At 45.0% G+C, this 16,058-nt stretch overlaps 1 protein-coding gene across 1 annotated transcript in view; it reads right to left on the bottom strand.

Moving 5' to 3' along the window:
* Lmbr1 (limb development membrane protein 1) overlaps positions 1 to 16,058 on the bottom strand; it is a 103,370-nt gene that overhangs the window by 79,508 nt on the left and 7,804 nt on the right. Inside the window, exon 4 of the mRNA XM_013027205.1 lies at positions 9,426 to 9,565. Coding sequence (XP_012882659.1) covers positions 9,426 to 9,565 — 140 coding nt within the window. The remainder of the gene's footprint in view (positions 1 to 9,425; positions 9,566 to 16,058) is intronic.

Genomic DNA, 16,058 nt, shown 5'->3' with positions numbered 1-16,058 from the left:
AGCATGCAAGGCAAGCGCTCTACCACTGAGCCACCTTCCCAGCCCTTTTCCTTTTTCTTTAGTGATAAGAAGATGGACATTCGTCTTGGACTGCAGAATCTGGACTCCTGGAGGAGAGGATAGTGAAAGTCTGCATAGCTTCTGCTCTGCTGCTGGATTTCAGCATGGTAGATTTCACTGTAGAAGTGATGGTATGTTGGCGATTCCTAGAATATGAGCATCCTTTGATGCTTCTTATTGTATTCTTTATGTAGAAATGGAAGCATTCAGTGAGTTGCTAAAACTGGTTCTTTCCATTGAAGAAGAGTCTGGCCCTGGAGACACCAGGTCTGGATGTACTTGGCAGATACAGGCAAAATTCAGCTCCTCCTTCTTGAAGTAATTTGGAGATGCATGATGTGAAAGCCACAGGAAGCAGAGATGTCCGCATAGAACATGGCTGTACCATTGGACTAGCAGAGGTAAAATCTTGTTTACGGAGTAATTAAGGCTGGGCACCTGTGGCTTGTGCTAGCTACTCAGAAGGCTGCGATCTGAGGATCGCCGTTCAAACCAGCCCCCACAGGAAAGTTCATGATACTCTTTATCACCAATTAACCACCAGAAATCCAAGCCTCAGGACCAACAGAAAAAAAAAGGGGGGGGGAGGGAGGGAGGAGGAGGGAGAAGAAGGAGGCAGCAGGGAGCAAACCTAGACTCAATCACCAAAGCTAGATTTTTCGGGTTCTCTGCTACTGTCTCTCCATCCACACTGATATCGCCACCACCATCCTCACTACTCACTTCCCCATGGCCTACTACATTATTTTCTTGCTCCTCCTCCTCTTCCTCACCTTCCTCAGAAATGTTCTTTCGTGTCCAAGCAGTGAAAGGTGGTTTGCTGATGTGCTTTCAGAATTTTAAGTATCTGAACTCTTGGCAGTTGACATGTCTGTGGATCAGCTTCCTTCTGGAAATTTCAGGAAAATGATGCTTCTCACTGCATCTCAGCTCTTCCGTCAAGAAGCTGAAGCTGCCCCTAGCTCCTGCTCCACTCTGCAGTCCAAGCCGCACAGTGGCCGGCCGCCCCCAGGCGCGAGGTTTTCACCAGAAAGCAAGGTGCAAGGACTTCCACTGTGGGGTTTTGCTGATATAGAGGCTTGAACTCAGGGCCTCAGCCTTGATCAGTTATCGCTCTGCCATTTGAGACTTACGTCTAGCCCTGGTTTTTGCTGGTTACTTTGGAGATGGGAGTCTCTTCGGTTTTTCTGTCTGGGCCGACCTCCAACCAAAGTCCTCAGATCTGCCTCCTGATTGGGCGATCCACACGCATGAGCCACAAGGGCACAGCCCCACTGTGGTTAACAGACTACGGCCCAAGCTCCCAAGGCCTCTGTGCCTCGCCATGCGTGAGTGGAAGTGAGGCAGACACTGGAGGGAAGCCCCTCCAAGACACCTGAAGAACCTCACAGCTAAATTCACCATTCTTCTACCCCCAAAATGTCATTGCTCTTTTTCACTTAAACTTTAAACTTCTTATATAAAAGTACCCGTCTTAGCCCCCTGGCTCATGCCTGTAATTCTAGCTACTCAGGAGGTTGAGATCTAAGGACCAAGGTTCAAAATTAGCATTGAGCAAGCAAGCTGAAAAAGAACACAAGGTCCTGAGTTCAAGCCCCAAGCCAGAACAAGAAAAAAAAAAAAAGTAACCATCTTAAAGTGAACATCTGTCTAGTGCCAGAACATTACCCCTCTCCAGGGAAGCAGGGAGCAGCCACTGGCTGGTTCAAGGAACTGAAGGAGGTTATGTTCTTCTCTTTATTTTTAACAAGTACAGACAGTTTTTCCTATTGTAATTGCAATAATACAAGGTTTCGCTGCTGCCTTGTCACCTCTGCCTCTTTTGTCCAATCCTCCATTCAGCTACAACTGCTGGGATCCGCGGCCCACCTAAAGGGCAGCAAAGGTCTCACGGACGGAGCTGATGAGTGATGTAAGACCACGGCTAGTCCTGCTCACGGGCCAGGCGGCACTCGCGGTTCTGTCCACTCCCGCACGCCACAGGACGCTACACCGTGCTTTAATTGCTTCCTTCTTCTGGACAGACATGCTTGTCACATGCTATGGAGTTTTAGAACTCAAGTTACTAAGTGGTGGCACAGGGAAGTAGCATGATTCGCATAGCATCTCAGACCTGTATGCCACGATGAAAACACTGTGTTTAAGCCAAAGTAAATATACACACAAAAGTATTAATATGTAGCATCCTAGAGTCCGTGACTTACACACTAAACAAACACTCATACTGGCAATTCTGTAAGTCACCATATTCTTTTCACTCACTTTACCAAAGTATTCCTAACGATAAGAATAATACTTCTAATCTTCAATCAATAAATATTTATTGGACATTTTCAGTATGTAGGTGTGTAAAAAAGAAGCTCCATCAGATATGAATGGAATTTGAGAAATTTCTTGAGTCCTCCAAGAGCCCCACAAAGTCGTTGAGGTAAATGACTGACTGACACATGCCTGCGGATGATAAACCTGTGCACAGACCTCTCAGGGACTGTCGGACTGGCTCTGTTCTGACGCTGGTCCCAGGAGACCCAAAGCATCACTGCAGCTTCTAGGCAAAGCAAAGACTTAGGAAGCCAGTTGTAAATGGAGTATTCGCTCAGTCCAGAGTCACAGGGGCCCATTCTATGGTAATTTTCTAACTCGGGTATACATAACTAGAGTACTGTACTCAGCACTGGCAGAATCTCCCAATTGGTTTCCTGACCTGTAAGGAAGGGCTACAAGAGTGGAAAAGGTCAAGTGGAAGCCACAAGAATGTCATCTACCAAGGAAAATAGCAAACAGAAGCAACACTGAATTCCTAGAAGGACTTCTTACATTACTGCCTCCATAAAGAGACTTGGTACTGAATAGTACAGTTTAAAAAGATGGGTATAAGGTAAACATATAAACTGTATTTCAATAAATCAACTTAAAAAAAGAAGGCGCGGATGGCTCACACCTGTAATTCTACCTACTCAAGACGCTGAGGTCTGAGGATCATGGTTCAAAGCCAGCCCAGGCAAGAAAGCCTGTGAGACCCTTATCTCCAACTGACCAGCAGAAAACCAGAAGTAGAGTTGTGGCTCAAGTGGTAGAACACTAGCTTTGGCCAAAAGGGTTCAGGAACAGTGCCAGACCCTGCATTCAAGCTCCACAACCAAAAAAAAAGTAAAAGTATCTAAACTATGTAAGGGTTGTGATTCCTCCCACATCTTTGTTTAATTCAGCCTGAGCAGACGACAGGTCTTGGAGATGACAGTGCATACACTTACGCGGTAACTGTGACCGCAGCTGCTGTGGGAGATGTGGCTCCAACACGTGGGCAGACTAGCACATCTGTGATACGGGGGTGCAGCTACTGACCTGACAGTCACCTTTCCCCCGTGACAGCCCATTGGGTCACAGCCAACATCAGGAGTACATCAACCTGCAGCATGATGGTGTAATAGAGCCTTCTAGCTCAGTGTAATTTCTACCGTCCTAGTATGGCGGGGCATGACCACACACCCTTTTTGTGGTCAAGGGTAAGTTGTTGCTTGTCCCCTGTTCACCAAAAGAGAAGCACAACATCTGGTGAGCCTCTGGACTGTGGAGTTGGCACATGTATTCCTCCATTCTGCTGGCTGACTTGGCTGACAAGCTGCTAGTTTGAGTGGCACCCACGCCGGAAACCTCTGCCGCAGTGCGCGGCTTCACAGGCTGCTCTGCCATGGGTCCCTAGATCCAGCCAGATCCCACAAGGTGTGAAAGAGTCGGTCCCTAGATCCAGCCAGATCCCACAAGGTGTGAAAGAGTCGGTGTTGGGCAAGGATGCTGACTGGAGTCTCTGGCAGGTGCCCCTTAGGATGTGGGCATGGTGCCCGCCCTGCCATCCTCTTCAGCTAACTTTCCTTTTGGTCTGGCGGATGTGAGTAGAGACTGAATGCTTACCAATGGCCTGCCACGTTACCATGCACCCTGGCCACCCATAAACTGAGTGCTTTATGACTGCCTACGTCCGTGAAGCTGGGCAGACAGCAGCACACAGTCGGCTGCAGTGAGCCAGTGCTGACGGCACAGTGAGTCTGGGGGAAAGCAGCCCCGTGCCCATGGTGCCGACTCCTGGGAGCCATGACTCCTCCCTCCCTGTCGGCCTCTGTTCACTTCACAAGGAATTCTCTGATATTAGCGGACAGAGGAACAGAAGACTGGGGGCTGGTGTGCAGATGCTCTGTGCTAGACGCAGGCCTCACCCAGAGGAGGACAGCACAGCACTACCACCCCACTCGGCGGCCTCCCTGAAGGAAAACGCTCTGAAGTAGACAGAATAATGGGTGCCAAACTTGACTACTCAGAATGAGGAAGACCCAAATGCATAAGTACATCCCAGTGGACGGGCTGCAGCCGGGGTCTGAATGGATCATCAGAGCTTTGGAAGAAAGATAGAAAGCTGGAGACAAGGAAATTCAGAATCGAGGTACATGGGCATGTGTGTCTGAGGGCAGCGTGGTGAAGGCCTGTGTCCCAGGCAATGCCCACCAGCGAGGTACCCAGCAGAGGAGGGAAGATGGCCTAGACAGATCGGATGACTGTGGGTAGGTACCTACATTTTGTGCGATAAAAATTACATAAAAAGTGTATTCTATCCAGGGGAAAGGGTAAATGGATTCAAAGAAGAGGGGGAAATGCAGTCAAGAATCAAATGTACATTCTACAAAATAAAGAATGAGGGAGGGGTGGGTAGGGAAGGGCTGGGTGTAACTGATCGAGACATACTGTATTCATGAACTTCTTTGTTAAATGGCAACTCCTCTGTAACTACTTAAAGATAATAAAACAAAGAAAAAAGATAACTAAAATAGGTCGGAAGTGGCACTGTGACTCAAGAAGTACAGTGCTAGCTTTGAGCTGAAGATCTGAGGGACAGTGCACAGGCCCAGAGTTCAAGCCCCACAACCAACCAAAAAAAAACAAAAAAAAAAGGTGGGCACCAGTCACTCAGGCCTGTAATCTTAGCTACTCTGTGTGAAGCCAGCTCAGGCAGGAAAATCCATGAAATTCTTATCTCCAATTAATCACAAAAAGAAAGTTGTAAGTATAGCTGTGGCTCAAGTAGTAGAGTGCTAGCCTTGAGCAAAAAAGCTCAGGGACGGAGCCCAGGCCCTGAATGAATTCAAGCCCCAGGACCAGCACAGAAGAATAAAAACTTTTTTGTTTTTTGTTTTTTTTTTCCGGTTGTGGGCCTGAACTCTGGGCCTGGGCGCTGTCCCTCAGCTCTTCAGCTCAAGGCTAGCCCTCTACCACGTGAGCCACAGCGCCACTTCCAGCTTTTTCTGCTTATGTGGTGCTGAAGAATCGAACCCAAGACCTCATGCATGCAAGGCAAGCACTCTACCAGTACTGAGCCACCTTCCCAGCCCAAGAATAAAAATTTTAAAAATGAAATTTCAAAGTAAAAAAATATATAAGTAAAATAAAAATAATAAACTCTATCAACTAGACCTTGTTATATCCACTTCACAAATAAAAGATTGACACTTAAAAAGTCTGAGCAAAGCTTTACAAGTCGGTCGGGGGGGCGGGGGAGGAGAAGGGTTGGGATTGGGGGGGAGGGGGGAGGCTGGGAAGGGATGTGAAGGGTAAACCAAAGGAGGAGGCTGCAATGCTTGGTAAGAAATGTACGCATTATCCTGCCCATGTAATTGTAACCCCTCTGTACAGTATGTTCACAAATAAAAAATAAATAAAAAAAAAAGAATACGTGAAGCAAAAAAAAAAAAAAGAAGAACAGGTCCACCTGTATCCTTATTTAAATGACGGACCTGTTGCAACAATGAGAAGTACAAGTTGTCATGTTGAAAACAAACTTTACAATTTGGGGGGGGGTTGGGGGGGGGGGGGGAGGAGGGAGGATGGGAAGGGATGGGAAGGGGAAACAAAGGAGGAGGCTACAATGCTTGATAAGAAATGTACTCACTATCTTGCCCATGTAATTGTAATCCCTCTGTACAGTATTTTCACAATAATAAAAAAAAAGAATTCACGAAGAAAAAAAAAAAGTCTGAGCAATGTTCAAGATTGCTATTAGTAAACACAAGAGCTAAAATTCAATCTCAGGACTATTTGACTCCAAAATCTATGCACTTCAACCCAGAAACAGACTCCAATGGAACAATTACCAAGTAAGTAATACAGCATTAAAAAATAATGAATAAGAATGTTTAATTGTCAACATTGGGACAATGATCTAACTTTGGAAAGGGGGGGAGAAAAAAGATGGTTACCTGTAAAACTCCAGATGAATTAAATAAGTGTAAACAAAAGTATTGGGAAGAAAAAGCAAATGTCTGTCACATTTTAAGAAAGTGAAACAGGGGCTGGGAAGGTGGCTCAGTGGTAGAGCACTTGCCTTGCATGCCTGAGGCCCTGGCTTTGATTCCTCAGCACCACATAAGTAAAAAGAAAAAGCCAGAAGTGGCGCTGTGGCTCAAGTGGTAGAGCGCTAGCCTTGAGCTGAAGAGCTGAGGGACAGCGCCCAGGCCCAGAGTTCAGGTCCCACGACTGAACCCAAAAAAAAAAAAAAAGTGAAACAATCTGAGAAACCAAAGATAGAAAAAGAAGAACTACTATCAAAATATAAATATTCTGGAAATCAAGAGAGCAAATAAGATTAAAAATAAGAACTACAAAAACATCTATATTTTTGGTTAAAAAAAATGTTTTCACAGATCAAGAGATCACACAATCCAATATCACACACACACATGCATACTCTCTTTCTCTCTCTCTCACTCACTCACTCTCTCTCTCTCTCTCACACAGAGCAGAGTGCTGGCTCCTATTTATCAGAGGAGATCAGAGGATTAAGGCTCCAAGCCAGCCCTGGCATAAAAGTTCATAAGACTCCATCTGAAAGTATGGCTCAAATAATAAAGCACCCCACTAGCAAGTATGAGACCTTGAGTTCAAAGCCTAGTACCACCAAAAAGAAAAAAACAAGGGAACAAAGAACATGAAACTATGAGTGTTCTAGATTTTTGTATCTTTTAACAATTAAGACATCCAATCTCACTAAAAATTATTAAAAAGCAAAATTACAATGAGAAAACGCTTCACCATGAGGCCCGCAGCCACAGTAACCAAGGCAGCAAGGAGGCAGCATCACCTACAAAAAGCGTATACTTCTCAAACAACCAGAGACATGAAACTCTCTCTTGTCTTACACACAGAACTATTCATCTTGTAACTTTCACCATTCTGTTCTATTAGAACATAACAGACTAGTGCTCATGTCTGTAATCTTGGCTACTTGGGTGGAGGATCAGGCAATAAAGTTCTTGGCTCCATCTAATCCAGTGGCTGTCCCAGCTGCAGAGGAAACAGCAAAGACCAGATCCCATGTGCGTACCTGCCGTCCCCAGCAGCATGAAAACGCACATGCACGTACGAAGGGTCGCAGCCAGGCTGGCTGGGCGCAGAGCAAAACCCTCCCCCAAGAGTAAATAATACAAAAGTGGCTTGAGGAATGACACAACTGGTACCATCACTGCTGGAAAAAATAATAATAAAAATAGCACCTAAAATAGAAGTCTTATCTGTCTGAAGCAGCAAAGCTTTTCATAGTAACCCTAGAAATTAAGCATGATATCAATCACAAGGAAGTTATTCTGCTTCTTTAGGTCAGCTTGGAAAATACAACTCAATAACCTGTATTACAAATTTAATAGAAACAACCTGCTTGTGATACATTTTCCTGTGGTAAAATGGTAAGTTAGCTAAGTGTTCTTAAAGAAGGACATTTTTCCATTAACTGAAAAGCAAGCTCAAAATATAACATGAAGGAAATCAAATGCAGAGCAAATAGTTGCCACTGACTACTCTTCTTCAAGATATGGTTTCACCAAAAGACAACCTTCACTAATTGTCAAATGTCTCTTCATTAAAATGGGGAAGCTGGGCACAGTGGCTCATGCCTGTAATTCTACACTCAGGAGGCAGAGATCTGAGGATCACTGTTCAAAGCCAGCCCAGGAAGAAAGTCCATGGGACTCCTGTCTGCAATAAACCACCAAAAAACTGGAAGTGGCGCCATGGCTCAAAGTGGTAGAGTGCTAGCCTTGAGCAAAAAAGCTCAGGGACAGCGCCCAGGCCCTGAGTTCAAGCCCCAAAACTTACCAAAAAAATAAAATGGGGGAAATTATTTGGTCCATTAAAAAACAACTGTAAACAAGGTGCTCTGATTTTGTCACCTACTTTTGGAGTTCAGAAATAATGTATCTAGCATACTACTTAACTATCAAGTTATATAGCCTTAATAAAATAAGTATTGACACTACAGTACCAATGACTAATGACACTAGTCAAATACACAGTAACTAGTAACAAAAAATTTACAAATGGGAAAAGTCTGAGCAGGAAGATCAAAATAGATATCAAAATCTCCAGCAACTATCATCAATTTACCAGATAACTATAAAACAATTATACCAACATGCTATAGAAAAGTTCAGTGTACATACACTAAATTAATACATCTTTTAAAGTACAATTCTTCAGAAAGAAAAAATTTACCTAACAGTATAAATAACTGTAAACAGCTTCTTAAACATTAAGTGCCTATTAAGGGCTGGGATGTAGCTCAGTGGCAAAGCGCTTACCTAGCAAGTGCAACGTCCTGGGTTCGATCCCCAGTACCAAAAAAAGAAAAGTTGAAAAAAAAAAAAAAACATTAAGTGCCTATTAAGAGATGAGTATTTTCTGTTGGGGATTCCATACAACCAGCCTATGAGGTAGGCTTTATTTAAATTTAAATTTTATTTTCATTATTTATTTTATTTAAATTCTAATTTAAAGAACAAAAGCCTGAAGTCCAAAAGTAACAGTGCCTTGCCTAATGTCTGATAGAGAATGGCTGAGCTGGCACTGGAACACAGATCTACTTTTCTTCAACAAAACATGCTTTGTTATCTATAGTAAGCCAATCATTATTTATTTAGATCAGATTAAAATTTGTACTTGGCATTAAAATTTGTACTTCCCTATCCTGTTATGTGTTTTGAAATGACTAAAAAAATAAACAGAAAACAAAACAGAAACTATGAAATCATCTGGTAACCAGAGAAACAAAAGTGCCCTTCCTAAATACTCACATGAAATTGTATCATCAAAATCATAGTAAATATAAAGACTGCCTCTTGATTATCAAGAGAAAAACCTTTCACAACTAAGAACAGGAATGCTAAGTAAAATCCAGGTTTCTGACTTTAGTAAGGAAGGACTTCAATATTTAAAAGAAAAGAAGTTTCAAAACAGGAAGGTAACTTAGGAAAGAAAAATATAAGATTACACTATAGTAAAAAATTAAAAACCATTAGTTATGACTATATTTAGCAATATGTACTAACCATGAATCAGGGAGCCATTAAGCCACTGAATGTAATAGCTTTGAGGAAAAGAAAGCAGGATCTCATTGCTGATGATTGAGAAGGGTAACAGCAAAACAGTTCCAGCTGAAACGGCCAGGGTGAAGGTGCTCAGAAACAATCTGGAAGAGAGACAGCCATCGTCAAAGGTGATCAAAAAGGTGATCTGGAAAAGCAACAACATGGAAGCAAAATAGCAATGAATGTAACAAGCACTTCAATTTATATGCTAGGCTTGAGACTTGAAGTTAGGACCTGCACACTATCTATGAGCATTTTTTTTGCTCAAGTCTAGTGCTTTACCATTGGGTCACAGTTCCACTTTCAGCTAAACTGGAAGTACTTGGAGATAAGAGTCTCACGGAGTTTCCTGCCCAGGCTGGCTTTGAACCATGATCCTCAGATCTCAGCCTCCTGAGTAGCTAGGATTACAGGCTTGAGCCCACCCTGGCAAACTCTTTAATTTTTTACAAAAAAAACCTATTACATAACAAATTAACTCATTATGTGCCATTGGGACACATATTATATACATTTGATCCTGAAAGTCAGATGAAGACCCCACCTACTCCCTCAACAAAAACACGAGTCTAACAAGTACACCTACAAACCAGAGTCTGAAAGCAGTACTTCCTCACACCTTCACAGCAGAAGTTCGTTCCTCTTTTAGACATAAGTATTTATTTCACAATTGCATTTAATTAACAACTTTGACAACATATGCTAACAGCAATGCACCGACTGTTTCACATGAAGAAAGACCTGTGAACATAGCATGAAAAACGGTTACTTCATGATAGGGAAATGCTACTTACCTAACTTGCACACTGATCCCGACTAAAGACACAGGTATCCCTACAGAGATACCTTTTTTTTTTTTTTTTTTGCCGGTCCTGGGGCTTGAATTCAGGTTCTGGGCTCTGTCCCTGAGCCTCTATGTGCTCAATGCTAGCACTCTTCTACTTGAGCCACAGTGCTACTTCTGGCCTTTTCTAAGTAGTTTATTGGAGGTAAGTCTCACTAACTTTCCTGCCCAGGCTGGCTTCAAACCGTGATCCTCAGAACTCAGCCTCCTGAGTAGCTAGGAGTACAGGTGTGAGCCACCAGCATCCAGCTAATACACATTTATTTTAAAAGAACTACAGATCAAGAACAAGAAAATAAGAAATTATCCTACCACACTCAAAAATAAACAATGCTGCTTGCTACTACCTGTCTGATAAACTGTTATTTAGAAAAACGTTAAGATAGGTTTGGATGCACAGCTCCAATTGTAGAGCACCAGCCAGAGTGAAAGCAAGCATCAAAGCTGAGTTCAAGTCCCAGCCTGAGACCAAAAAATGTAATAATGTAAACCAAATAGGTTACTTCAGGGAAAGTCACTGACCTAATGATGAGTATGGGTGTGGGTGTGGGTGTGGGTGCGTGTGCTGCAAATCCTGGGACTTGAACTCAGAGTGTGGGCACTGTCTCTGAGCATTTTTTTTTTTTTTTGCTCAAGGCTAGCACTCTACCACTAGAACCACAGCTTCACTGCCAGCTTTTTGGTGGCTAATTGGAGATAAGAGTCTCACAGACTTTCCTGCCCAGGCAGGAAAGGTTTCAAACTACAATCCCCAGATCTCAGCTTCCTGAATAGCTACAATGACAATCATGGGCAGTAGCAACTGGCACTATGTCTTAAAATGAGTAAAAGTTAACAACTAGTAAATAATACTGTACAATCGACAATATTTTCAATACTACTTTGTCATTTTAAAATTAGATAGCTGGGCTAGAGTATGGGTCAAGTATAGAGCATCTACCTTATAATCACAAGGCCCTGAGCTCAAACCTCAGTACCACAAAATCTTAAAATTAAAATATGTAAGTCTGGGGCTGGGAAGGTGGCTCAGTGGTAGAGCGCTTGCCTTGCATGCATGAGGCCCTGGGTTCGATTCCTCAGCACCACATAAGCAAAAAGAAAAGCCGGAAGTGGTGCTGTGGCTCAAGTGGTAGAGTGTAGTGCTAGCCTTGAGCTGAAGAGCTGAGGGACAGCGCCCAGGCCCAGAGTTCAGGCCCCACGACTGGACCCAAATAAATAAATAAATAAAATATGTAAGTCAACAAAGCAAACTGAAGAAAAACAAAGGTAATTAATATAGTGCGTGCTTTTCCTCCTCTGTCCTGACACCACCTAAAAACGCATCTATACAATCAGGAAGAGTTACTAAAATATCCCAAATAAGACCGGTGGCAGTGGGTGGCTCACGTCTGTCATCCTCGCTACTCAGGAGGATGAGATCTGAGGATCCCAGTTCAAAACCGGTCCAGGCAGGAAAGTCTGTAAACTCTTATCTCCAATTAACCACTCAAAAACTGAAAATGGTGCCGTGGCTCAAAGTGGTAGAACACTCACCTTGAGCAGAAGAGCTCAGGGACAGCGCCCAGGCCGCGTTCAAGTCCCATGACCAAAAAAAACAAAAAAACAAAAAACCAACAACAATGCACAAGATTCCCGTAAGAGAGAAGTTATGAAGTCCTTCCCCTTTCTCAACTGCACACTACGGGAACGTTTAAAATTTCTGTAACGAATTTGAAAAGTTGGGTAGGGGGAGGTGGTTGTTTCTGTTGTTTCCTGGTCGTGAGTTCAAACTCAGGGCCTGGTGCTGCTGCCCCTGACCTTTTCTGCTCAAGGCTAGCAACTTAACCCACAGCTTTACTTGCAGCTTTTCTGGTAGCTAATTGCAGATAAGAATCTTATGGGGTTTTTTCCCTGGGCTGGTTGTGAGCTTGAGATCCTCAGATTTCAGCCCTCTGAGTAGCTAGGATGACAGATATGAGCCGCTGGTGCCCCACTTGGAAAAAGTATTTTAAAAAGACAGAAATGGTAAAGGAAAAGGAGACTTCGTTAATGCAGATAGAAATCTAATAACCACGTGACTGAAGCTGATATTAGACAAGTGTAAGTAGAAAAGCAGAGGGGCGTATTAACTGCCCCCATGTACGTGTAGTATACTAAACTTGAGGCCAGTGCCACCTTGTGGCAACAAGGAGAAGCGTGGTTCTACTTCACCCAGAGGGCCCAGGAGACTGTGTTTCAATGAGCAGGTGGTTATTTTTTTATACCTGAACCACAAAGCATACCAACCACATAATTCAAACCAAACCTAGAAATAGCGTTGAGAAATGGCTCTGCTTGGGAGACCATGCGTGTCGGGGAGAGCATCTGAACGAGTCCCCACCTCCGGGTGGATGCCAGCAGCGTACCCCTCAGCAGGCCCTGCCCCGCTGTCCCAGCACACCTAGACTGCACTCGCCTGGACTTCCCTGCCCTCCACAGACTCACTGCACTCGCCTGGACTTCCCTGCCCTCCACAGACTCCGCAGGCCCACGGCTCCCTGCAGAGCTACGCTCTCCCCAGGCAGGTACTCTCCAAGAATTTCCCGGCCAACTTCAAACGTCATGTGCCCCCACACATCCCTCCAACCCCCCTTTCTGGCTCTCCCTCCTCTTGGCTCCCACAATACTTGGACCACATCTGGCCCACACAGTTTACAAATCAAACACTGAAACCAATGTTCTGAAAAAGGAATCAGCTTATAGGGCAAACACAGAGTGTTAAAAGTTACATAGTACATAAAGTGACCTGGAAAGTCTTGAGTGTGTGTCCCTCTTAGAATATGCTACACTTTAGCTTTTGGTCTTAAAAATCAACAGAAGAATGGGGAAATCATTCCTTTGACCCTTAAGAAGATACAGTAGAGCTATTCAAAAATGTAAGGGGGGGAGCTGGGAAGGTGGCTCAGTGGTAGAGTGCTTGCCTTGCATGCATGAGGCCCTGGGTTTGATTCCTCAGCACCACATAAGCAAAAAGAAAAAAGCCGGAAGTGGCTCTGTGGCTCCAGTGGTAGAGCGCTAGCCTTGAGCTGAAGAGCTGAGGGACAGTGCCCAGGCCCAGAGTTCAGGCCCACGACCGGACCCAAAAAAAAAAAATGTAAGGGACTGGGCCCTGGTGGCTCACACCTGTAATCCTAGCTATTCAGGAGGCTGAGATCTGAGGATTGTGGTTCAAAGCCAGCCCAGGCAGCAAAGTCCATGAGACTCTTCTCTACAATTAACCACCAGAAAACTACAAGTGGTGCCGTGGCTCAAAGTGGTAGAGCACTAGCCCTGAGCAGAAAAAGCTCAGGGACAGCACCCAGCCCCTGTGTTCAGTTCCCACAAAGGACCCCCCCAAAAAAAATGATGTAATGTATTAATGTTCTCAGAGGATCCCTAAAAGAAGGCTTGCGTTGAAAAACCTACATAGAAATGTTGCTTATGCAAAAGCACCCTTTCAGACTTGAAGGACAGTTTCAGAAATGTCCAAATGGGGCAGTGGAGAAACACTGGCCTCCAGAGTACTGTGTCTTTTGTGGCTGTGGCAGCAGTAAGAAGAGGCAAAGCCTCACTTCACCTCCATAAAGCGATAGCAGCTCACATCAGAGACTCAATGTAACTACTGCAAACATGCCATCATCAGTTTAATTCTTTTACACTCCAAAAAGCTTTCTTACACTTCGCATTCACAAACAAGAGCCAAAACCAGATCTGCTCTCCGGCTCTTCACCTCCACACGCAGCTCTGGCCAAGCTTTCTACCAAAGCTCCACTCAGTCTTTTCCTTCAACACAGGGAAAGAATAGTAAATTCGTGTCCAAACTTACCACCTGACCAATGGAAACCATTTTCCCCCAGCCTGCACGCTCTGCCCCTCCCCCTTCTGTCTTCAAGGGTCCTGCTTCCTTAGTGACAATCCTTCACCTTCCATGTCACCTCCTCCCACAGGATAACGCCCTTGTGTGTGTTCACCTTTTCAAAAAGCTTCTGAAGGAAGCCTTGCCCACCGTATCTATACTTGCACATCCACTTCTTTTGCTTTTGTGCTGGCACTGTGGCCAGGGCCTGCAACACTGTCCTTGAGCTTTTTTCCTCAGGACTGTGCTCTACCACTTGGGCCAAAGCTCCACTTCTGGCTTTTTTAATTGGGGATGAGAATCTCACTGAGTTTTCTGCCTGGACTAGGTTTGAGCTGCTATCTTTAAATCTCAACCTCCCGAGTAGCTAAAATTGCAGGCTTCGCTTAGTGCCCAGCCTTTAAACTTACTGAAAGTGGACTTCTGCTCCTCACCTTAGTAGTTAAAAGATTTTCCTTCTGGCCAAATCCATCAGATACTTATTAGTTGAAATCTGAACCTTACCTTCTATGATAGTTCAGATTTAAAGCACCATTTCTTTCTTGAAATTCATTCTGGAACTTATGCAACATTCTCTCCTTGGTAATTGCTCATTCTCATGCTCTACTTATGTGTAGACTGCTGGTGTTTCAGCTTTCCACCCTAAGTCTTCAAGTAGCTGATCAGTAAATATATGCTGCATGAGTAGGTTACCCAGTTCATATCAGCGCTGCGGATCGCGTGAGTCCCTGGTAAGAGTACTAACAGCAACTATGGATGTCCCTGATGTTATTCTTCGATTTCTTCTTGGGGAGCCCTGACAGTACCACGGGGTGCTCCATGGGTCCCCCTGAGGGTATGTGGTAGTCCCTCACTCTATTTATTTTTGGCTGGTCCTAGGCTTGAACTCAGCTCAAAGTTAGTGCTCTATCACTTGAGCCACAGCTCTATTTCTGGCTTTCTAGTGGTTTATTGGCAATCAGAGTCTCACGGACTTTCCTGCCTGGGCTGGCTTTGAACCTCGAGTTCATTTGAACCTCGAGTTCACACCAACACCTTCAAAGCCGGTCAAGAACCTCAGCGTTCATTCTCTCCTTCTCCCCGGACTACGCTTAACGGCATCTTCTAACGGATCAAATTCCCACCCAGCAGCAGCCGTCCTCAATTTCCTCTCGCTCTCCCCAGGGTGGGCAGGCCACCCTCCTGTTCCCATCCCTCCCGATTCCAGACATCTGCTCTCAGAGCTCCGGGCCCAGGGCAGGCCTCCCTTGGCTCAGACGCCCTCCCCGGGCCCCACCCTGAGGAGGCCATCCTTCCCGACACACACCAGGCCTTGCCCAGGCCCACAGCCATCCTCAAAGGAACTTCACCAATGAAGCCAGCTGCTCTGACCCAAATCAAATCAAGTGTCCAGCCGAGAGTAGCGCTCAGAAGATGCACTCTTTAGTTGTGAGGGCAGAGGAGCTGACCTGGGGCTAGGAGTAGAAGGAAACAGGGTCCGGCTGAGGGGACTTCAGGAGTAGGGGCGTCCTGAAAGGCCTAGGAGGCATAAGAAGCCACCTAGGCCAGGCCCCGCCTCTTGGGGAGCCCCGTAGGCCCATACCTCACTTGGCTGTGACTCTAAACCATTTACCATCAGGAACAGAACGCCGGCACATGTGTTACCTCAACCCAGAAATCAGTGGGAAAAGCCAACCCGTTGGCTGTGCCATCCAACTGCCCGGCTGAACCAGGAAGAGGACACAGAGCTGCCCCCAGGCCCTTCTACCAGGAACAGGATACAGCCATGTTCTCATAAGGGTAAAAGAGATGGTGTGCCTCCAGTGACTACCTATAAGTGCGTTTAAGTGGATCACAACCCAAGGAGGTGCAGGCTCCATGGAGGGGAGTGATGAGGGAGGGGGATGGTAAGGGGGGG

Source organism: Dipodomys ordii, unplaced genomic scaffold (assembly GCF_000151885.1).
Source record: "Dipodomys ordii isolate 6190 unplaced genomic scaffold, Dord_2.0 Scaffold101, whole genome shotgun sequence".
Taxonomy (NCBI): Eukaryota; Metazoa; Chordata; class Mammalia; order Rodentia; family Heteromyidae; genus Dipodomys; species Dipodomys ordii.
This window is presented reverse-complemented; position numbering and strand designations above follow the sequence as displayed.